The 24,006-nt window shown below is 45.6% G+C and overlaps 1 protein-coding gene across 4 annotated transcripts in view; it reads left to right on the forward strand.

Moving 5' to 3' along the window:
- The window catches only part of LOC126248434 (carbohydrate sulfotransferase 5-like), a 335,138-nt gene that overhangs the window by 242,374 nt on the left and 68,758 nt on the right, over positions 1-24,006 (forward strand). For all 4 annotated transcript variants that reach the window (XM_049949410.1, XM_049949411.1, XM_049949408.1 and 1 more), the window contains one exon: positions 2,991-3,136. In XM_049949410.1, coding sequence (XP_049805367.1) covers positions 2,991-3,136 — 146 coding nt within the window. The remainder of the gene's footprint in view (positions 1-2,990; positions 3,137-24,006) is intronic.

Consider the following 24,006-nt stretch of genomic DNA (forward strand, 5'->3'; position numbering starts at 1 on the left):
AATCATGCCTAGGAAACCTGCGAGATCATATTAGGATGATTGCTGACGAATAAAATGAGGAAACGTAAAGCTGTTTCTCAGGTTCCCTCAAAAGATAGTGATGAAACAAGTCGACAACAATCTGTAGGGGAGTGGAAGCAATCATTCATAAAATTATATACGTTTGAGCCATTTAGAAAGAAAGTAGGAGGAATCGAAGTCAGATGATAGTCTTTACCTCAGCTTGACAGTAACTGAAACATCGGTGAGAGAAGTGCAGGATTTGAGCTGTTATCTTCAAACGTTATCAAATTCTCGATTTGAACAGGGAAACCTTAAGATTCACAGCTTATCAGATGTTTTCGAAGATGTTACACAAGACTTAACAAATTTGTTGTTGAGTTGGCGTAATTATAATGTTCATGAGATTTGCTGTATTGATACACAATGCAGCACATGCAGAATAAATTCATGACTGGGAACGTTTTTCGACACAAATCACTTATCACGTGGCTTCCCTCCCCCCTTGCCATCCCCCTTTATCTCTCTTACACTTTCACCCTTCTCAGTTTTTGCAGCTAATTGTGATATGCACTCTATACAAATCCTGCTGTTGAAAGTTACATGTACAGCCAATAAGCATGTAGTTTAATAAGAGACATACACTGATGAGGTAAAACATTATGACCAGCTACTTAGTATCGTTTTGGTCCACCTTTGGAATGCAGTCCCATTTGTTTACACGACGGTGGTTTGTGGGCATGGAGCTGGTGCCCTGTAGCGTCCCAAATGTGTTCCATCGGTTTCAGATAAAGCGAATTTATTGGGCAAGACATCTGCGTGAGTTTTACTATCATGCTCTTCAAACCACTGAAGCAAGATTCTGGCCGTGCGACTCAGACAGTCATCCGATTGGAAGATGTCATCACTGTTGGTGAAGACATCAAGAATGAAGGTACGAAGGTAGTACACGGTATTGTTCTCGTAGTCCACAGCTGTCATGGTGCCTTCGATTACGATCAAAGCTCCCAGGGGAGCCCAGGTGAATGTCTCCCTTAGCCGGCCGCGGTGGTCTCGTGGTTCTAGGCGCGCAGTCCGGAACCGCGAGACAGCTACAGTCGCAGGTTCGAATCCTGCTTCGGGCATGGATGTGTGTGATGTCCTTAGGTTAGTTAGGTTTAAGTAGTTCTTAGTTCTGGGGGACTGATGACCACAGCTGTTAAGTCCCATAGTGCTCAGAGCCATTTGAACCATTTTTTGTCTCCCTTAGCGTAATACTGCTCCTACCAGCCTGCGTCAGTAGTGCCGTACTTGTTTCGAACAGCAGCTGACTTGGCTAGTGGCATATCCAGACACGACCATCGATCTGGTGTAACAAGGACTGAGCTTCATCCTACCAGGCGACACGTTTCCATTCATGCACGGCCCAGTCTAGGTGAATCCGTGCCAACTACAGAAATAATTGGCGTTGTCTTGGGTCCTACTTACAGATGGGCCAGACTGATCGTCATCTAATAGATACTCAATTTTCTTGTCCCTTCTTCTGTACATTATTCTTGTCAGCAACTTGGATGCACGAAGGGTTAAGCTGACTGTGCGATACTCCTCGAACTTGTCGGCTTTAGCAATCTTGAGAATTGTGTGGATGATGTTTTGCCCAAAGTCTGATGGTATATCGCCAGTCTCATACATTCTACACACTAACGTGAATAATCATTTTGATGTTACTTACGCCAATGATTTTAGAAATTCCAATGGAATATTATCTATTCCATGTGGCTTATTTAAGTCTTCCAAAGCTCTTCTAGATTCTGATTCTAATACTGGATCCCCTATCTCTTCTCTGTCGTCTCCTGGTTCTTCTTCTATCACGTCAACAGATAAGCTTTCCTCTGCATTTAGCAGTGGAACTCCCCTCGCCCTCTTTATTAACGCCCTTGCTTTTAATGTCACCGAAGGCTATTTCATGCCGAGTCAGTCGTTCCGACAGTAATTTCTTTTTCGATTTCTTCACATTTTTCATGTAGCCATTTCGTTGTAACTTCCCTGGACTTCTTATTTATTTCGTTCCTAAGTGACTTGTGTATCTGTATACCTCAATTTCTCTGAACGTTTTTGTACTTCCATCTTTCGCCGATCAGCTGAAGTATTTCTTCTATTACCCATGGTTTCTTCGTAGTTACCTTCCTTGATCCTACGTTTTTCTCTCCAACTACTGTTATTGACCTTTTTAGAGGTATCCATTCCTCTGCAACTGAACTGCCTACTGGGCTATTCCTTACCGCAGTATCTATAGCCTCAGAAAACTTCAAGTGTATCTCTTCATTCATCAGTACTTACGCATCTCACTTCTTTGCGCATTGATTCTTTCTGAATAGTCTCTTAAACTTCAGCCTACTCTTCATCATTACGAAATTGTAATCTGAGTCTATATCTGCCCCTGCGTATGTCTTACAATCCAATATTTGGTTTCGGAATCTCTGCACGATGTAATCTAACTGAAATCTTCCTGTATCTCCCGGCCTTATACAAGAACAGCTCCTCGTCTTGTGATTCTTGAACAGAATATTCGCTATTACCATCTGAAATGTATTGCAGAACTCAATTAGTCTTTCTCCTTTCTCATTCCTACTGCCAGACCCATACTCTACCGTAACCCTTTCTTCTTCTCCTTCCCCTAAAACCGCAATCCAATCCCCAGTGACCATTAGATTTTCATCTCCCCTTGCGTACTGAATTACCCGTTCAGCATCCTTATCCTACTTAAGAATGAGTAATCCCAGAACATAAATGCGCAGAACGTTATAGAAAGAAATAAAAAAAAGTATGTCAAACTGTGTATTAGTTTCTTTCCATACTTATAATGACACTTAGAGTAAAAATTTCAGAAATGAATTGCTTAAGGAGGTCCAAAACGTTTTTTAAATTTAAATTATCATATGATGACTAACATGAATTTTTTAAGAAATTTTAAGATGTCTTTCTAATTTTTGTCATGTTTGTCTGTACAGCAATGGTCCAGCAATGAAATTGATATCGATGAACCCGTAAACTACACGAAGGAGATAAGTGACGTGGTCTCAGAAATGAGGCAAATCATAGGTGCAGAGATGGAGGACTACCAGTACCCAAACGGACTATACAACGTCACAGCAAGGTAACTTCTCCTCTGATGATCTATCGCATATGTGCATATTTGTGAAGTAATTTGTAGTGAATTCGTTATTATCAGTTATTAACTGCTGATGGACGCTGACAAGGCGAATCCTGAACACTGTCTCATTTGTTTTTGTTGGGACTTTACATGATGCTTGTCCTTGATAATAACCAAGCACAGAAAAGAATATATGTGTCTTAGAATAGTAAGTGTTTATTTGCAGTGTGATTCTGATTCAGTTAAAAATGATATTTTTAATGAGAATACTTCATTACTCTACAGTGTGGGATCAGTCGATTTGTGCTCATCCCAGATCTTTAAGGCTAGCTAAAAATGTGGAAAAGAAATTCGTGATGTAGTAATATGCTTCATTGATTTGGCTGGGAACCAGCACAGCATTCGCCTTCAATGTTGAAAACTATCGCTTTATGACTTTCTACACTTTTACGACTTGGAGGGAAGTACCCATCGTTTCGCAGCAGACAATAACCTGCAATTTGCTTAGTATCATAAAATATCAAATATTGAACGTAGACAAAGAATGGCAGCAGGAGTGGTCACAGGTTTGTTGGGCGCGTGGGAGAACGGCACGGAGTTGGCAGACGCTTCAAGATAGGTGCAAACACTCTCGTGAAAGAATAAGTTTTCACTTTGTAGCTGGGTGTGCACTGATATCAAATTTCCCGGCAGATGAAACCTGTGTACCACGCCGGGACTCAAGCTTGTGACCTTTGCCTTTCGTGGGCAAGTGCTCTATCGACTGGGCTATCCAAGCACGACTCACGACCCGCCAACAGAGCTTAAACTTCTGCCAGTCCTCTCTCTCTCCAAAAAGTTGTGCCCATCTTGCGAAACTAATACTCGTGGAAGAAAGGATATAACGGAGAAGGTGTGCAAGAGCCGGCCGCTGTGGCCGAGTGATTCTAGGCGCTTCAGTCCGGAACCACGCTGTTGCTACAGTCCCAGGTTCGAATCCTGCCTCGGGCATGGATGTGTGTGATGTCCTCAGGTTAGTTAGGTTTAAGTAATTCTAAGTCTAGGGAACTGATAACCTCAGATGTTAAGTCCCATAGTGCTTAGAGCCATCTGAACCATTTGAGGTGTGCAAGAGGACTTCTACGAATGGACATAGGAGATGAGGTACTGCCGGAAGTAAAGCTGTAACGGCAACACAGCGGACACGCCAGTGTTTCCGTGTGCGTAGCGCAGGCTCGTCTTGTTTACATTCTGACGGCCGTTGGTTCCGTGCCGGATTACTGTCTACGATACATGGGGAACCGTTACCGTAAATCTACACCCCGATTTACTTTCTGCAACGATTATACCTGACCCAAAGCGCTCGAGTTGGAGCGTTTTGTGCGAGAGGAAGTGAAGATGCCGGCTACCGATATTATCGGAATACATTTGTCGATCGTGAGCAGCACGGTCTATGTTCAAAAATGTTCAAATGTGTGTTGAATCTTATGGGACTTAACTGCTAAGGTCATCAGTCCCTAAGCATACACACTATTTAACCGAAATTATCCTAAGGACAAACACACACAACCATGCCCGACTCGAACCTATGCCGGGACCAGCCGCGCGGTCTATGTTAAAATCATTAATGACGCGGCGTGCGAACGCATCCTACGCGCGACCAAACAGGGGTTCCCTTCTGTCATGCTGATGGCAATGTTGGGGCGGTAACCGTCGACCATGCGGGCTTAGGTATGCGTACGATACGCATTTTCGAATTGCCATTCGAACTTCCTGCAGCACTCCACGAATACGGCACAATTGGTTCAAATGTTCAAATGGCTCTGAGCACTATGGCACTTAACTTCTAAGGTCATCAGTCCCCTAGAACTTAGAACTGCTTAAACGTAACTAACTTAAGGACATCACACACATCCATGCCCGAGACAGGATTCGAACCTGCGACCGTAGCGGTCGCGCGGTTCCAGACTGTAGTGCCTAGAACCGCTCGGCTACCCCGGCTGGCAATACGACACAGTCCACGGCCATACTGCGGAGAAGTGGACTCAGTGTCAGACATATCGTGTCCTAAACGCCGCCCGACATGTCACCATTGATCTCCGAAGTCACGTCCCATCATACTTACAGCTCTGCGTATGCCGTGCAATAATTATATATGACGGCCAGCCTCAGACCTGTTCCCGGTGCAGCAAAGCATGCCACCTTAGTTACATCCCGAATGCCTACAACGGCGTGTTACGCAACTTCCAGCCGCCGTAGAACCATCAGCGTCACGACCTATGGTGCTACGGGTGGCCCACGCCGCTGCTCTTGCTCTCCTATCACCTTGCAACGTCGCCCGGACGCCACAAATGAGCCCGACAATACCCCGACGGCCATCGAACCCGCTCCGACGGTGCCTACGCGACCGGCCGCTGACCCAACACTCGGCAACACGATGGAGATCGACTCGCTCAGCGTCTCTAGGGCGGCTTTCATGCCAGATCTACGCGACTCCCTTTCGTCGTTGGACACATGAGGTCGTGTAAGGAAACGACGTTCTCCGAAACGTCGCAAGGGAAGTCTCCGCACCGTTTCCGGTCAAGAGGTGACTTTGCAGGTCCAGGACGAGACCGCCATCGATCCGAAAGACGCCCCCGAATCCGCCACCACCGAAGGAGTCGATGTAAGCACGGCTATATCCACCCCCAAAGCACCATGGGGACTCTGAACTATTTAATGAACATAGCACAGCCGAAACTACACCACGAACAACTACTCCATCTTCTGACGACAAATTGGACTATACACCGGTGCCCGCCTCTACGGTATGGTACGACGAGGAGGTCGAGGAGCAGGAGCCGTTACGGTACCCTGCGCCGTCCGTGCTGCTCCACTGGCCATACTCTCCCCAGAACCCCTTGGGGGCGAGTGGGATGACGTTCCACCACGACACCCACGTCCTTCCGCTGACGCCAGAGTGGACCAGCCTCCAGTGATCTGCCACCACGCCTATCAAATAGCAACCATCAACACCAACATCATATGTTCCAGGGTGAAAATCCGCCTTATGCAGGAGATGTTCTGGGCTTCTGATATTGATTTCACCCTCCTGCGCCGGCCGCGGTGGCCGAGCGGTTCTAGGCGCTACAGTCTGGAAACGCGCGACCGCTACAGTCGCAGGTTCGAATCCTAACTCGGGCATGGGTGTGTGTGACGTCCTTAGGTTAGTTAGGTTTAAGTAGTTCTAAGTTCTAGGGGACTGATGACCTCAGAAGTTAAGTCCCATAGTGCTCAGAGCCATTTGAACCATTTTGAACCACCCTCTTGCAGGAAGTTCACTTGGCCAGTCTCCCGAATAATATTGGCTATATGCACACTCCTCCATGAGCGATCCCATGAGCTGTGGACTGGCCATCTACGTCTGCGATGGGATTTCTGTCACCAATGTCACCTTCCTTCTGTCAGCTCGGGGCATGGCACTCACTGCCATGGGGACATGCGTCATTAATGTCTATCCCCTTTGGGCACCGACCAACGACATGAATGGGCCCAGCGTTATTCTGAGAACACAGCCCCACTATTTTTAGGGCGATACAAACACTGCCTGCTCAGAGGTGATTGTAACTGCTTTCTGCACTCAGAAGTTCATGTTACACACTATACTACATGTCAGGAATTACATATAGTGGTGCAGGATCTCCTGTTCCAAGATACCATGGAAGTCCAAAATTGCGACTGTTCTGGCCATACCTTTCTTACCAATCATTCCATAAGCCACCTAGATAGTACAGGGTGTTTCAAAAATGACCGGTATATTTGAAACGGCAATAAAAACTAAACGAGCAGCGATAGAAATACACCGTTTGTTGCAATATGCTTGGGACAACAGTACATTTTCAGGCAGACAAACTTTCGAAATTACAGTAGTTACAATTTTCAACAACAGATGGCGCTGCGGTCTGGGAAACTCTATAGTACGATATTTTCCACATATCCACCATGCGTAGCAATAATATGGCGTAGTCTCTGAATGAAATTACCCGAAACCTTTGACATCGTGTCTGGCGGAATGGCTTCACATGCAGATGAGATGTACTGCTTCAGCTGTTCAATTGTTTCTGGATTCTGGCGGTACACCTGGTCTTTCAAGTGTCCCCACAGAAAGAAGTCACAGGGGTTCATGTCTGGCGAATAGGGAGGCCAATCCACGCCGCCTCCTGTATGTTTCGGATAGCCCAAAGCAATCACACGATCATCGAAATATTCATTCAGGAAATTAAAGACGTCGGCCGTGCGATGTGGCCGGGCACCATCTTGCATAAACCACGAGGTGTTCGCAGTGTCGTCTAAGGCAGTTTGTACCGCCACAAATTCACGAAGAATGTCCAGATAGCGTGATGCAGTAATCGTTTCGGATCTGAAAAATGGGCCAATGATTCTTTTGGAAGAAATGGCGGCCCAGACCAGTACTTTTTGAGGATGCAGGGACGATGGGACTGCAACATGGGGCTTTTCGGTTCCCCATATGCGCCAGTTCTGTTTATTGACGAAGCCGTCCAGGTAAAAATAAGCTTCGTCAGTAAACCAAATGTTGCCCACATGCATATCGCCGTCATCAATCCTGTGCACTATATCGTTAGCGAATGTCTCTCGTGCAGCAATGGTAGCGGCGCTGAGGGGTTGCCGCGTTTGAATTTTGTATGGATAGAGGTGTAAACTCTGGCGCATGAGACGATACGTGGACGTTGGCGTCATTTGGACCGCAGCTGCAACACGGCGAACGGAAACCCGAGGCCGCTGTTGAATCACCTGCTGCACTAGCTGCGCGTTGCGTTGCCCTCTGTGGTTGCCGTACGCGGTCGCCCTACCTTTCCAGCACGTTCATCCGTCACGTTCCCAGTCCGTTGAAATTTTTCAAACAGATCCTTTATTGTATCGCTTTTCGGTCCTTTGGTTACATTAAACCTCCGTTGAAAACTTCGTCTTGTTGCAACAACACTGTGTTCTAGGCGGTGGAATTCCAACACCAGAAAAATCCTCTGTTCTAAGGAATAAACCATGTTGTCTACAGCACACTTGCACGTTGTGAACAGCACACGCTTACAGCAGAAAGACGACGTACAGAATGGCGCACCCACAGACTGCGTTGTCTTCTATATCTTTCACATCACTTGCAGCGCCATCTGTTGCTGAAAATTGTAACTACTGTAATTTCGAAAGTTTGTCCGCCTGAAAATGTACTGTTGTCCCAAGCATATTGCAACAAACGGTGTATTTCTATCGCTGCTCGTTTAGTTTTTATTGCCGTTTCAAATATACCGGTCATTTTTGAAACACCCTGTATATTTATGTCTCACAGAATCTTAGATATGTGATATGGGGCACCAAACGCTGTCCAGTGGCCTCTTCTGACCATTGTGGTTCTTCTTCCACTGCAATCTGTATGGCGCAGCTGTACGCCATGGAAACTAATAGCTTCTCATCTGCATCACCTGCCTTGTCGCCAGCAAGTCATCGAGACTTGGGCAGCCTGAAAACGACACCTTCCCATCTACAGCTCGTCATTGGCGTGGTGGACGGACTGTGGCGAACCAGCGATCTGGAGAACACTGATGAGATACAGGAAGGACTTGGCCGACAGATATCGCAACACTGTTGACTCCTACTATATGATTCTCCAAGGTTTAGATACACAGCGGTCAACCCCAGACAACCAATTGGAACGGAAAAGAACTAAGGCGAGCGACCAGCTGAATTTTACTGAGCCTTCTGGGAACTCATGGCAGTGCGGTGGATGAATATGTTTCAAGTCCAGATGACACATGTCGAAACAGTCCCCGCCTTTGTTGAGGGCATCATCATTCTGGTCCACAAAACAGCCTGTGATTTGACGGTCATGAGCTATAGACCCTTCACCCTATTCATTGCTGATTACAAGATTTTCGCCCGCTTACTGGTGATGCGTCTCTGAACAATAATCCCTCATGTCCTCTCGCCAGAGCAAACGACGCCCTGGGGGGCTAGGTTAACATACAGACTGCCGCAGGGGAATGCCGCCACTTAGTTGTGATGGCGGCAGCCTGCAGACTCCGTGCGGCGGTCGTCGCTGTAATTTCGATAGCGCCTTCGATAAAGTGCACCACCATTTTATGTTTTCGGTGGCAGCCCGCATGGGCATCCCCCCTCCGTTCATCGACGTCCTCCAGCGACTTTACCGCAGTGCTAGTTCACGAGTCCAAGTTAATGGACATTTAGCACGTCCAGTACCGATCCGCCATTCAGTTCGGCAAGGGTGACCCCTCTCTACAGTCCTGTATGCTTTTGCCCTAGAGCCAGACAACCGAGCTCTCGGGCCTCACCCTTCGCCATCGTACTTTTCGCTGTCGCCCATATGCTGATGACCTCCCCCTCTTCATCCGCTCAAGCTCTGAGATTCAAACAGTTCTCAAATTGATTACACATTATGGGGCTGCCGCTGGCAATGCCATGAATGCCGCCAAATCTTCTGCAATGTACATTGGACAAAGCCTCCAGAAAGGTGAAGTGGCACCCCTGCTACTCGAGATAACGTTCCAGTACCTCGGCATTACCTTTATCCCACCGTCACACGCACAGCGGCAACGAATTTCCGTCGTCTGTTACACATTATCCGCCAGAATCTCCTGCGCCACAAGGACACACTTCAACGCATTACGTTTTTTAATGGCTATGTGGCATCAAAATTGGTCCACATCGTGCAGGTTCTCCATGGTGGCCTCGGACTCGTCAGTGTCTGTATGCAAGCTGCGGTTTTTATATGAGTACCATGAGAAGACAGGGGACCAGATGGGGCACATCTGTAACATGCAACTTGCTTGAGGTCCTCCTGCCTGCGTCCACCCCACCACCAGTGTGTGTCTGTCACATCGTGCCTCATTTGCCTCACATTTTGACCTTTTTCGTCGACTACAGTAACAAACACACCAGTCTCCCAGATATGTGTCCACCCAGGACCAAGGATTTTTACGGCCTACTTTTGCACTGTGTTCCCCATAATGTGATGGAGACCAAACATCCCACCATCCAGCAGTTCATAGTGTGAAATGCCATACGTCTGGGAAATGAGGTATCATATAGTCAACAGAAAATTTGCCACAAAACAGCGACTGCACAACATTGGTTTGTCGGATTCCCCTCTTTGACTCCTTTGCCAGCAACTCAACACCGATGACCACCGTCTGACCTGCGCCTCTTCACACGACGTCTGGCGATTCTTGCAGCATATCATTGCCTGCTATCTCCAAGTGCCACCGCACACGATCGAACCGCGAATGTTTATATACTCAGAGGACAAACATTTTCTCGCCAACAAATTTCATGCCATTACGTGGGTCAAGGGGTTGGCGTTCGGATACGTACTCCGTGAGGGACCTAAATCCCGCCACGACTTCTGGACCTATTTTCAAACAGCCCATGCAGCACTGGAACATACCCCACGTTACCGAACATTATTTGCCAGCTGTCATCAAAAAAATGGTTCAAATGGCTCTGAGCACTATGGGACTCAACTGCTGAGGTCATTAGTCCCCTAGAACTTAGAACTAGTTAAACCTAACTAACCTAAGGACATCACACACATCCATGCCCGAGGCAGGATTCGAACCTGCGACCGTAGCGGTCTCGCGGTTCCAGACTGCAGCGCCAGAACCGCGCGGCCACTTCGGCCGGCCAGCTGTCATCGAGGGGTCTTTGTTAGACCCCCACTCAGGTGGGGGGGGGGGGGGGGTGCCTCCAGCTGAGGGCACCAACCCCTTCTCAGGCGGTGTCTGAGTTTATGCCGCCTATGATCGATTCTACCTCCGACCTCCTCCGCGGATGGGAGAGCGCGCCGTAAATGCGCGGATTTTATTTATTTTTTTTCTTTTTCTTTTACACAGACTTTATTTTTTCTGTGTGGATGAAGTACGTTCCACATAATTTCATAACAACAGTGAAAGTTACGACTTAACATGGAAATAAATAAACGACAAAACCTTCCATTTATGTCGATTCCTGAATCTCTCACTTTCCTGTGCTCCATAGGCTTGATGGCGGTAAGGGGAACACTGTGGCCAGGCCTCGGGTTTTGACCCCGGCCTCCTCTGCACCCTGAGCCCCCACCCGTCCATTCCTTAATATATATACATATATAAAAGTCGGTAGAATACTTGACCGCGAAAGATAAAGCTCTCAGATTCGAGTCCCGGTGGGCACACAGTTTTAATCTGCCAAGAAGTTATCCGGTGAAAGCCGGCTTACAAAGTTTCAAGAACCAGCTTTAAGTGAGGAATCTAGGAATGTACTACAACCGCTATGTTTGACCCACATAAGAGACGCGGAGACAAGATTAGACTATATATTTGAGTGGTGTCTGTCGTGTCGGACTTGTCCTACAGACACCACTCGTGATGACACGGCTGGTGCATACATTTATATGAAATAGAGAATGGGGAAAGAAAGGGAAGGGGTGGGTGGCAATCCGTGACTTCCAGCCGCAGAGGGCATTGAGGTAATGCAATGTCGAAAGTTGAACATTTGTGCCAGAACGGGACTCGAAATAGGATTTAGTACTTCTCATCAGCGGTTGCCTTAACCGCTTCGGCCATCCAGACACCGTCCCTGACGGGCTCAAATTTCCGACTTATTCTGCTCGCGAGTTGTTGATTGTCCAGTAGAAAAGACACCACTCAAAAACACACATCAAAAAAGCTTTGCATCACCCCGGTTCCCAGAACTCCTGAAGATAGACGTTAACTGTGGATATTGTATCACAGACACAGTTCCTTTGACTTTTCAGAGATGTCACTAAACCCGCCCAAAGACGTAAACAACCATGCATGAGAAGCGGAGGGGGTTCGACAGCCGATCAGTTCCAATCATTCAACCAGGAAGGGGGTACAAGGGTCGTGTTGTTTGTAGTTCAACCATGCCTAGACGGTCAACACAGCGGTTCGATCGCGTCCACATTGTTACTTTGTGCCAGGAAGGACTCTCAAGAAGAGAAGTGTGAAGGCGTCTCGGAGTGAACCAAAGCGATGTTGTTCGGACATTGAGGGGATACAAAAGGACAGAAACTGTCGATGACATGCCTCGCGCAGGCCGCTCAAGGGCTGCTACTGCAGTGGACGACCGCTGCCTACCGATTATTGCACGGAGGAACCCTGACAGCAACGCCACAATGTTGAACAATGTCACAGGACGTCGTTTTACGACTCAAACAGTGCGCAGTAGGCTGCATGATGCGCAACTTCACTCCCGACGTCCATGGCGAGGTCCATCTTTGCAACCACGACGCCATGCAGCGCGGTACAGATGGGCCCAACAACACGCCGAATGGACCACTCAGGATTGGCATCATGTTCTCTTCACCGATGAGTGTTGCATATGCCTTCAACGAGACAATCGTCGGAGACGTGTTTGGAGGCAACCCGGTCAGGCTGAACGCCTTAAGACACACTGTACAGCGAGTGCAGCAAGATGGAGGTTCCTTGCTGTTTTGGGGTGGCATTATGTGGGGCCGACCTAAGCCGCTGGTGATCATGGAAGGCGCCGCAACGGCTGTACGATACGTGAATGCCATCCTCCGACCGATAGCGCAGCCATATCGGTAGCACATTGGCGAGGCATTCGTCTTCATGGACAACAATTCGCGCCCCCATCGTGCACATCTTGTGAATGATTTCCTTCAGGATAACGACATCGTTCGACTAGAGTGGCCAGCATGTTCTCCAAACATGAACCCGATCGAACATGCCTGGTATAGATTGGAAAGGGCTGTTTATATACGACGTGACCCACCAACCACTCTAAGGCATCTACGCCGAATCGCCGTTGAGGATTGGGACAATCTGGATCAGCAGTGCCTTGCTGAAATTGTGGATAGTATGCCAAAATGAATACAGGCATGAATCAATGCAAGATGCCATGCTACTGGGTATTAGAGGTACTAGACCACCACCTCTGAAGTTCTGGCAACACGGTGGTACAACATGCAATGTGTGGTTTTCATCAGCAATAAAAAGGGCGGAAACGATGTTTATGTTGATCTCTATTCCAATTTTATGTACAGGTTCCGGAACTCTCGGAACCGAGGTGATGCAAAAATTTTTTTGATATATATATATATATATATATATATATATATATATATATATATATATATATATATATATATATAAGAGCGAGACGGCTTCTTGATATTTGTTTGAGTGCGGATACATTAATATCGTCCGAACTCTTACGGGAATCAATAATTTACGAGTGGGAATTAATGAACGAGGAACGCTGCACTGCAGCGTGCGAAAGGTTGGAAATTTGAGCCGGTCAGGGACCTTGTCCGGATGGCCCCAAGCGGTGCGGCAGGAACCCACTCTCATGCCGCCGATATATGGCCACTGCATATTGGAAGTATTTGCACCTGCCACGGTATCACGACTTATTCGCCAAAATGTTGAAGCCTGTATTTCGTCGTCAAGCTATCGGTTGAGTTAATCATTCCTTGTCATGGCCCTTTTTCATATATATTGTTACAAAGTTTATTTCCTTTCGGTGGTCTTGATGATCTTTTTTTTATATTAACAAAAAGTAAACAAAAATTGTTACAGGCAGCAACTAGAAAGGGAAAGTAAAAAAAAGTGGTAAACGTTGCGAAATGGAGATGTAGGGTTGCGAGTTCGAGACCCCTCGGTGTCTTATTTTTTTCAGTCGTATTTGGGATGTCTCCTCGAGCTGCGTGTGATGGATCCTCAAAGATAAAAAAAAAAGCGGTTAAGGCAACCGCTCATGAGAAGTGGTAAATGCGGGCTCGAGTACCGGTCCGGCACAAATTTTCAGTTTTCGCCATTGCATTACCATAATAGCCCGTGCGGCTGGAAATCACGAATTCCCAGCCAGCCCTTCCCGTTCCTGCCCCATTCTCTGTTTAATATGAAAGATTACGCTAATTATAGGGCGCACAGAGAAATTTAAGCAGTTATTCTTCCCGCGTTCTATGCGCGAAGAAGCCCTACTTCGTGGTACAATGGGCAGAATCGTCTCGTATGCACTTCAGTGATTTACATACTGTAGCCGGCTGGTGTGGCCGTGCGGTTCTAGGCGCTTCAGTCTGGAACCGCGTGACCGCTACGGTCGCAGGTTCGAATCCTGCCTCGGGCATGGATGTGTGTGATGTCCTTAGGTTAGTTAGGTTTACGTAGTTCTAAGTTCTAGGGGACTGATGACCTCAGAAGTTAAGTCCCATAGTGCTCAGAACCATTTGAACAATTTTGAACATACTGTAACTGTAGACGTAGAATAACAGAAAAATAATATGACGTTTTGATTCCTCAAAGCAGTCTTTGGTTACAATTTTCCCTGTAGAGGATATTACTTTCTGTATTTGCTACTCAGGCTACCATGTAAACCTTGTAGCCTTCCAGCTTCCTTGGGCAACACAGAGTAGTCCCACTATTTTTCCCACTCCCCAGTCACGTTCATTATTATGGTGGCAATGTACTTAAGTGGAGTAGTCTCCATGGACTTCATAGTATGAAAAAGAGAATACTTCGTACTGATCCCATGAAGCAGAAAATTTTCCAGCACTTTTACTGATGTGTCTTCCAAAACAAGTCAGTGTTTATTACTATAAAAAGTCAATTGCGGATATGCTTGATGAAGGAACATTTTTAGTCACGTGAACAGTTACATCCCTGTTCCACTACAAGTGGTACAGTTTGTTACTTTGGAATGCATGCATAGCAAGAGGTAGCAGAAAAGTAATACATTATGAGGTTACTGTGATTTGTTAATGGATATTAAGCTAACCGATATTCAGAAGAAGAAAAGGGAGAATGGCAACGAAAGAAGCGATGAAATGTGCTTCCAGTATCATAAATTGTTATAAGACCACGGTTTGTAAAATACAGAATATGGGATTCGGCTCAGTAGTAAATGGAACTGGAATATCTTCTCCATAAAGGAAAAAAAAGTGAATAGTAGTTTTTTAGTTTCCTGTGGACTATCTACGTAATTATGTTACGAGGCAGCTGTCTCTCTGGATTGTGAACGGTACAAACAAATAATAAAACCTTGGACACTGTGCAATTTTGTTCTTGCGGAGCTGGAAATCAAGAATAGCAAAGAAATAATGAGAAACTTGGCCTGCCAGAGCGATTAGTTGTTTAAAGACGTCAGAATACAGGAGGGGCAAAGTTCTAACAACAAACTGTAGTCACCACACTGTATTTTTCTGATAATACGAAACAGCCAAGTCCAGGAGACCATTGTATTATTGAGCTGAGGCATGGATTAAGCGTTGAACACCGATGATTTGATCGTATGTTCGCCTCCGTAGATGAGTGGTCAGCACGGCAAACTGCTATGCTAGGCTTGGGGGGAGGGGGGGTAATAGAGGGCGGGGGGGGGGGTTTGCTTCGATTCCCGGTACTGCCAGGGCTTTTTTCCTGGTGGGATGAATGGTACGGGTTCAACTCAGTCTCGTGAGGCCAACTAAGGTGCCATTCGACCAGCTTAGAGCTGTTCCACGGTCATGAAACCCTACAACTACCGGCAGAGCGGGGTGCTGAGCCCATGCCCCTCCGTACTGCAACCAATGATGCCATTGGCAGAGGATGACACGGCGGTCAGTCGGGCCCAGTTGGCCCGTCTAGTGCCAGAAGGCGGAACTTTAACTTTTTACATTGCTGGTGAAGCACGGGTATGTATAATTGTCACTGAACAACAGTGTTTGGCTTTTACGCCTTCTCCTATATATAAGGGGCGAAGGCTGTACAGTTCAAAGTCGGTATGCCAATCAGACAAAATCGTTGTGACGATTGAGGTAATCACTCCACCGACGTACAAGGTTGAAGATACCAGTAAAACACCGTGTCCTGCTGCGTGAAGAAGTCCGTAACTGGCTGCTGTACATCCTCGTCCAACAGGAATCGTAGACTCTTCATGGCCTTTTTGCAGGGACCAGAGTCGTGGTAATCGCATGCGGAGAGATCAGGACTATAGGCTGGGTGCTCGAGTGTCTCCGACTTCTGCGTTACGACACTTGGGATATGGGGAAGTGCATTACAATGAAGCAGCAGCACCTCCTGGCACACCATTCCGCATAGGTGGTTTTCGACCGACATGCTGCCCCATACAAATTCTTCATTCTTCGATTTTCATAAAATTGTTCAAGAAAACCTTTTAACCCCGTTCGGCGACTACTGTATCATCCAGACTGTAATCCAGAAGAACGCATTCTAAACATTCGAAATAATAAGGCATGTGTTGTCATTACGTAAGGTACAAAAATGTGTGACGATTATTGCTTGGCACATGTTTTTACAGACGATGATACTTAAAGTATCGTAATAGCAGAAGGTATGGATCGAAGCTAAAAGTTCTCACTATTCTTGGATGACGAAAGAGAAATTCTGCCACCAGCTGCTGTCGGGCATTGAAATAAATCCAATGGCGACAAATGAAAATTTGTGCCGGACCGGGACTCAAACCTGCATTTCCCACTTACCGCGAGCGGTCGCCTTAACCACCCGACCACATTTCCCGTCCAACCCATATTCGCGTATGTCGCACACTACGTAAGTAGTGCCCCTGTGCATTATCCTCATTGCTCCCAGCCTCACCTGATCCCCGCAAGAGATTGAGAAACAGTGCATCCACACTGAATTTATAGTTATTTGAGGTTGGGAGCAGTTATGGTAATGGACACTGCACACTATGTATGTGGTGTGCCACCTATGGAAACTTGGGTTGAATGAGATGAGTGCTCGGGTAACCAGAGTGGTTGAGGTGACCGCTCGCAATACGTGGGAAATCCTCAAATGGTTCAAATGGCTCTGAGCACTATGGGACTCAACTGCTGTGGTCATAAGTCCCCTAGAACTTAGAACTACTTAAACCTAACTAACCTAAGGACAGCACACAACACCCAGCCATCACGAGGCAGAGAAAATCCCTGACCCCGCCGGGAATCGAACCCGGGAACCCGGGCGTGGGAAGCGAGAACGCTACCGCACGACCACGAGATGCGGGCGGGAAATCCTCGTTCGAGTCCGGGTCCGGCATGAATGTTCACTTGTCGTCATTGGATTTATTTCAGTGCCCGATAGCAGCTGATGCCGGCATTGCCCTAGAGTCATGAATGGCATCTGTTCTTTTGGACATGTCCGAAAGAACAGACAGCACACATGTAAATTATTCTTAGAGTTAGATTCTTTGCTGGCGATCAGCAGAAGTTAGTTCCACCCTCACAGCTACGAATGACCGTAATCTGTACGTAGGAAGTAATTACATGAGTGTTGCCTGCATATCCTAGTGGGTATCATACAAAGAAAACGTTTGTATTCTTGTAGTAGTTTGACAATAATTTTCTTGAGATGCATGTCACAGTGCACAGTCCACATGTGTAACAATACTGCAGCATACCTGGTTTATACTGTTGTGAGAATAATAGAAACAACTGTAACCCCGAGTCCTAGTTTTGGCATGAAAACTGGAAAATAGCTACTGTACCATAATGTAGTTGAAGAAGTGAATCCTAATGAAGTTATGCGCATCGTGGAGACTTATAAGTTTACAGAGAAACCAAATACCTGTGGTGTGTCATGTGCTGTACTGAAGGTAATTATTTTTGAAATTGCAGAACTAGTAGCCACAGTAATAGATAAATGATTTTTTTCGTTTCTTTCACACACTTCATAAAATCAGGTAGGAGAGAACCATTCTTCAGAAGCGTTTATACAACGAAGTTTTAAGCTACATGTGAATACTAATACTTCATGTATTGAATTAAGTCATGGAATCTGTAATGAAAAATCATTTGAAGACAACATTTGGCATGATGTTCAGCCTAGATTTACGTAAAGGAGGTCCACCACTATGACAGTGTCTGTTGTATGAAGAAAATGAAGAAGTGTGAAAAGAAGGAGCCCATAACCGTGTCCTCAGTAAAGCATTCTCCTGCATTTCATACTTAGGCTTGTTGCATAGATGCTCAAATGGTTCAAATGGCTCTAAGCACTATGGGACTTAGCATCTGAAGTCATCAGTCCCCTAGACTTAACTACTTAAACCTAACTAACCTAAGGACATCACACACATCCATGCCCGAGGCAGGATTCGAACCTGCGACCGTAGCGGTCACGCGGTTTCAGACTGTAGCGTCTAGAACCGCTCGGCCACCCCGGCCGGCAAACTAGTGAAAAACTGCTTTCAATAAACATTTTAAATATAGGAATGCACTTGTTTAAAAATACAACTTTTTAATTCAGTAATAATCTTCTAGGGTTTGCCGCAAATTTCTCAATTACTTTATTTCTTTCTGGAATAGTGTTCAAAATTTTTAGTGCTTTTTTCATGCTAGGGAAAAAAATATTGGTCTCGTTAAACAGGTCAACGACTTCCATATCCTTTGATTTAGCTTCAGTTATATTCTTTTTCCTCCACAAATTGTACCATAGTTCCAATTCTCCGGCAATATTTGCCGGCCGCGGTGGTCTAGCGGTTCTAGGCGCGCAGTCCGGAACCGCGCGACTGCTACGGTCGCAGGTTCGAATCCTGCCTCGGGTATGGATGTGTGTGATGTCCTTAGGTTAGTTAGGTTTAAGTAGTTCTAAGTTCTAGGGGACTGATGACCACAGATGTTAAGTCCCATAGTGCTCAGAGCCATTTGAACCATTTTTCTCCGGCAATATCATCCAATCCATAAAATGTTTTAAACAATTTTGCACTTTTAAGGAAGTCTGTTACACTAGAATTGCTCATATTCAAGCGATGTGGCTTATTTAGAGCAAAAGCTGGTGTATATTTAATGATGACATGAATGATTAGATGTATGGTATTACCAGCGAACATCGCCAGTATTCGTTGTCATTTTGGTATGGTGGATTGTTCGTTAGAAACTTCACATACGTAGTCATGATCCCTTACTGCCTACAAGTGAATATGCTGTTCCTTGGCGACGTAACATGCCCGCCAATAGCAGAGCGGTTTGCTTATCGCTAAATTTATTATTTCTATAAACTTCCCTGCCGACAGTAACGTGCCGAAGACGAAAAAATTACTCCCGGATCTGCGCGAACGAGTTCGAATATCTTCTATGGGTACGCCCATGGTTTGTTGTGTCATTGTGGTGCCAACTGCTGCTTAAATTGCTGCTGCAGATGCAGTGCGATGCACCAGAGCCATACACCGAACACGATGGTCTTCCCTCTCAGCAGTGCCACGTGGCTGTCGGGAGCCCGATCTTCTTGCGACCGTACATTCTCGTGAGAACTTCAGCCAGCAATCATGCACAGAAGGAACATCCAGTTTCTCGTGGCCATATTACACGACCTCGTTCAAATCCAGTAAGGTGTTGGTAATTGCGTCTTTGTCGCCTTAAAGGCGTTCTTGACTAACATCAACTCACCACATCCAATCTCAAAGCTAACTAACTCTCACGAGCGTTACAGCGTGTAGTTAAAGCAGACCTGATTTGCATCCTCATAGTGGCGCTACTATCGCCACTCCTATGCGAACAACGTGAAATTTGAATAGACATTTTTTGTCAGCCCACCAACTTCCGTTTATGTCGCACAACTCCTTCTTATTGTTGCGGCTTTTTTCCGTCAGTATTTGTGTCCAGTCACATTAACGTGACAACCGCCTATCTTCGACGTCAACATGCACTATCCAGTCACAGAGGGCAGATGGCAGCACTAGCAGTGGAGGGTATATAAATTGTTTCACTGGGACGTGGAAAACAGTTTTTGTCCTAATGCGGAAAGGGAGTCATTTTTCTCACGCCCAAAAGACTGTCATCATTGGTTTCCGGACCTGTAAGCTGTTCACTTTCCGCCGTAGTTAAAGCTTACCGCGCATGGAAAAATGGCGCTATCCAAAACTGGCGCTGAGGCAACTGTGGTGCTCCACGGTTCATGCTGACAGGGGTGAACGACGGCTCTGGATATGTGTACGTGTGAATAGATGTGCAACTGTTGAGCAACTGACCATGCAAAGGAACAAGGGGCTACCGATTGTGTCTTTTCAACAACTGTTCAGCGAAGGTTGCTGCGTATGGACTTCTTCAGCAGGCGCCTGGTTCACGCACCCATTCTGACTGCTTTTCATCGGCGACGAAGGCTGTAATTTGCACACCAGTACCACAACTGGACGGATGAATCACATTATATGCTACATTGGATAGGTGTCTTTGGCATGAAACGTCTAAAAGCAAGCATCGTACAAGTCTTCGTCTGGGCATGTTCTCACGGCATTCCCTGGGCGATATCATCATTTTGGAAGGCACAGTGGGTCAACACAAGTATGCCTCTACCCTTGGGGTGGGGTGGGGAGGGGTGGAGGTTATGTCCACCCCTACATGCAGTTTGTTTTTCCTCTGCACAACGGCATCTACCAGCAGGACAATACAATGTGTCACACAGTTTGCAGTGTACATGAATGGTTTGAAGAGCACCAGGATCAATTAACCATACTTCCCCGGCCAACAAACTCCCTGGATCTACACCCAGCCGAGAATCCGTGACACCACCTCGATCAGACTGTTTGTGCCATGGATCCTCAACCGAGCTGTATGGCAGCTGGCCATACTGGATTCAGCATAGCTCCATATCCTTGTTGGTAACCTCAAGAACCTTCCTGACTCTCTTGCTGCATGGCTTGCAGCAGTCTGCGCTGGAACAGGTGGTTATTCAGGCTTTTGACAGATGGTCACATTCGTATGACAAGACATCTATATATGGAGATTTGCAATGGCCGGACATTGCATACTGTGTCATCTTTGAGCAAATGTCAGTCCTCTTTCCTCATAAAAAGCACTGAAAACAACATATTCCGTCTAGATGTTTTTTTTCTGTTCAGAATTTAAAATCGTGTTATGGTATCACTGCTAAGAGAACACACTACCATTTACAGTGAAAACGGAGAGGGAGAGACAGAGACGGGAAAGAGATAGACAGAGAGAGAGAGAGATTGTGTTTTTCTTGAGGGGAGAGGGATGTATCTAAATAGATGTGAGGAATCTCTTCTCTCTCAGAAATGGCTAATTTTTAGTCTGATGGATTGTTTTGTAAAACTGAGGCACAGCCACAAGTACAAGGTAGTACTGTTACCATTAAGTTTTATTTTTAACTATAATATTTTTATTCTGGTAAATGTTAAGAATCATGCTGAGCGTTGTATGTAACTAAAATGAAGTTTCTAGGTAATACATATAGGTCCCACTAATCTGTTTGTAAATTATATTATGCAAACATTTTTATACTCAGGACACAAGTATTTTAAAAATAAAAACAGTTTTCTACCCAGAGGACAATCACCTTTTCTGTCATATATTCTATTTTTGTCCCTGTGACATAGGAATAGGAATTACTAACTCACATCTGTAGGTCATTAAAAAAAAACTCACATCTGTAGGTCATTAAAAAAAAGAAAAAAAAGAAAGTAAAGAAAATTTCTAGTGGTCAGCATGTACTGGTAGCAATACTTACAAAATATTTGTGATAAGAATATAAAATATCTCATTCTGCAACATTACAGTTTATCATGCAAATGACCCCTGGAATATGAAACTAACTGGAACATTGAACATGCTGTGGTTTGTAACAATTAAATATGTGCAATAGTTGACATATTCCAACAACCACTGAACTGCAGTAAATAATTAAAGATTAAAAAATTGTTTATATTTAATACACAAAGGAATTACAGTCATTGGCTGCAATTGGGCATTGATCTAAATCAATGGGGAAAAATGAAAATTTTTGCCAGGTTGAGATTTGAACCCAGGTCTTCTGCTTACTAGGCAGGTGTTCTGACCACTAACAAGGGAAACTCCCCATCACCCTCCCTCCGCCCCCCTCCCTCAGATTTAGTGTTAGAATGGCCCAGTGGATAGCCCATCAAAAATGAACACAGATAAAGCATGATAACATGAGAAGGTGTACTGAACTGTGAAAAAAGAAAAAAAATAGTAACAGTGAATGGTCCAAGCTCAAGATGTGAAACATCAAGCAATTTATAAGAATCACCGCATCGTGGTTGTATGATTGCAGTGTTGGAATGCAAAGTGGGGGATCTTGTTGAGACCTCCCTCGTGCCCCATTTTTTTCTCACAAAAGTATGAACTTTCCGTCCAGTCATTGACATATCTGTTCTCCTTCTGTAGTCTTGTCAGTTGTCGTACTATACATTGATTATAGAATATGAGTCATGTGCTAAGAATCTATTATCACTGCAAGTAAATGTGATGAATAGTGAGAGCAGGCAAGATGCTGCATAGACCTCTCACAGAAATGAAAACAACAAATAAACAAATGTGAATTATGTTATAGTGAAAGAATTAAAGAGTCAAAACTTGGAAAATGGAATACAGAGATCATAGCATGTGGTACTTGTGGGGAACAAATAGGAGGTACCTACATCTGGAGGTGTGTTCCTTACACTTTGCTGTTGCATATGGACATCACACCTTACCACAGACACAAATCTGAATACAGTGGACAGATGCATTAGTGACCAGATTTACAGTTCATAATTTCGTGAGAAAAAAAAATAGGCAGGAGGGAGATTCGAACACAGATTTTCCCCTTCACAGTCAACAACGTGACCACATAACCATTACTGCGCAGCTCCTCAAATATGGTCGATGTTGGCCTTCTTGAGTATGAACCGTCCACTATTTCTATTTTGATTATTTTTTCACAGTTCATTACGACTTCTGCCTGTTTACGTCCTTGATCTGTGTTCAGTTTTTGATGGGCTATCCACTGGGCCATCTTACCACTAAAACTAAGTGGTGTGCTATGGGGAGTTTTCCTTGTAAGCCATCTGGACACAGTGGTCATCACAGCTGCAGGGGCTATCCTAGCATGCTTCCTGTCAGATCCAAATTCTCGGCTTAACCACACACTGCTAATGTTGTGACCCTAGCCCACTATTCTCATTACTCTCGGCATTTCACTGATTCCCGTAAGAGTTCAAGCCTGGTGTGCATATACACTGAAGATATCATTGGCTACCCTTGTCTTAATTATATATATGTGATGTCTGTTCTTTCAGACATGTACAAAAAAAACAGACACCATTGGGGTTGATCGAGCAGCCACTATGAATTAAGACACAAGGGAATTAAAGACATTCGGTGCAAGTGGGCATTGATTTAAATCAATGGGGAAAGTTGAAAATTTGTGCCGGACTGGGATTCCAACCCAGGTCTCCTGCTTACTCAGAAGATGATCTGACCACTAATCCATCTGGTCACAGGGGTCATCACAACTGCAGGGACTACCCTAACACTGCTCCCATCAGACCCAAATTCTCAACTTAACCACACACTACTAATTTACTGCCCCTTGTCCATTATCCTCATTACTCGCGGTATGTTCACCAATTCCCGTGAGTGTTAGCCTGGTGTGCATCCACACTGAAGGTACCATTGGCTGTCCTTGCCTAATCATTGGGGAGAGTTGAAAATTGGTGCCAGACCAGGATGCAGACCCAGGTCTCCTGCTTACACACACACACACACACACACACACACACACACACAGATATATATAACACACACACAAATTTCAAGCTTTCGCAACCCATGGTTGCTTCATCAGGAAAGAGGGAAGGAGAGGGAAAGACGAAAGGATGTGGGTTTTAAGGGAGAGGGTAAGGAGTCATTCCAGTCCCGGGAGCGGAAAGACTTACCTTAGGGGGAAAAAGGGACAGGTATACACACACACACACACACACACACACACACACATATCCATCCGCACATATACAGACACAAGCAGACCCGCACATATACAGACACAAGCAGACATATGTAAAGGCAAAGAGTTTGGGCAGAGATGTCAGTCGAGGTGGAAGTACAGAGGCAAAGATGTTGTTAGGTGAGGTATGAGTGG

Source organism: Schistocerca nitens, chromosome 3, assembly GCF_023898315.1.
Source record: "Schistocerca nitens isolate TAMUIC-IGC-003100 chromosome 3, iqSchNite1.1, whole genome shotgun sequence".
NCBI lineage: Eukaryota > Metazoa > Arthropoda > Insecta > Orthoptera > Acrididae > Schistocerca > Schistocerca nitens.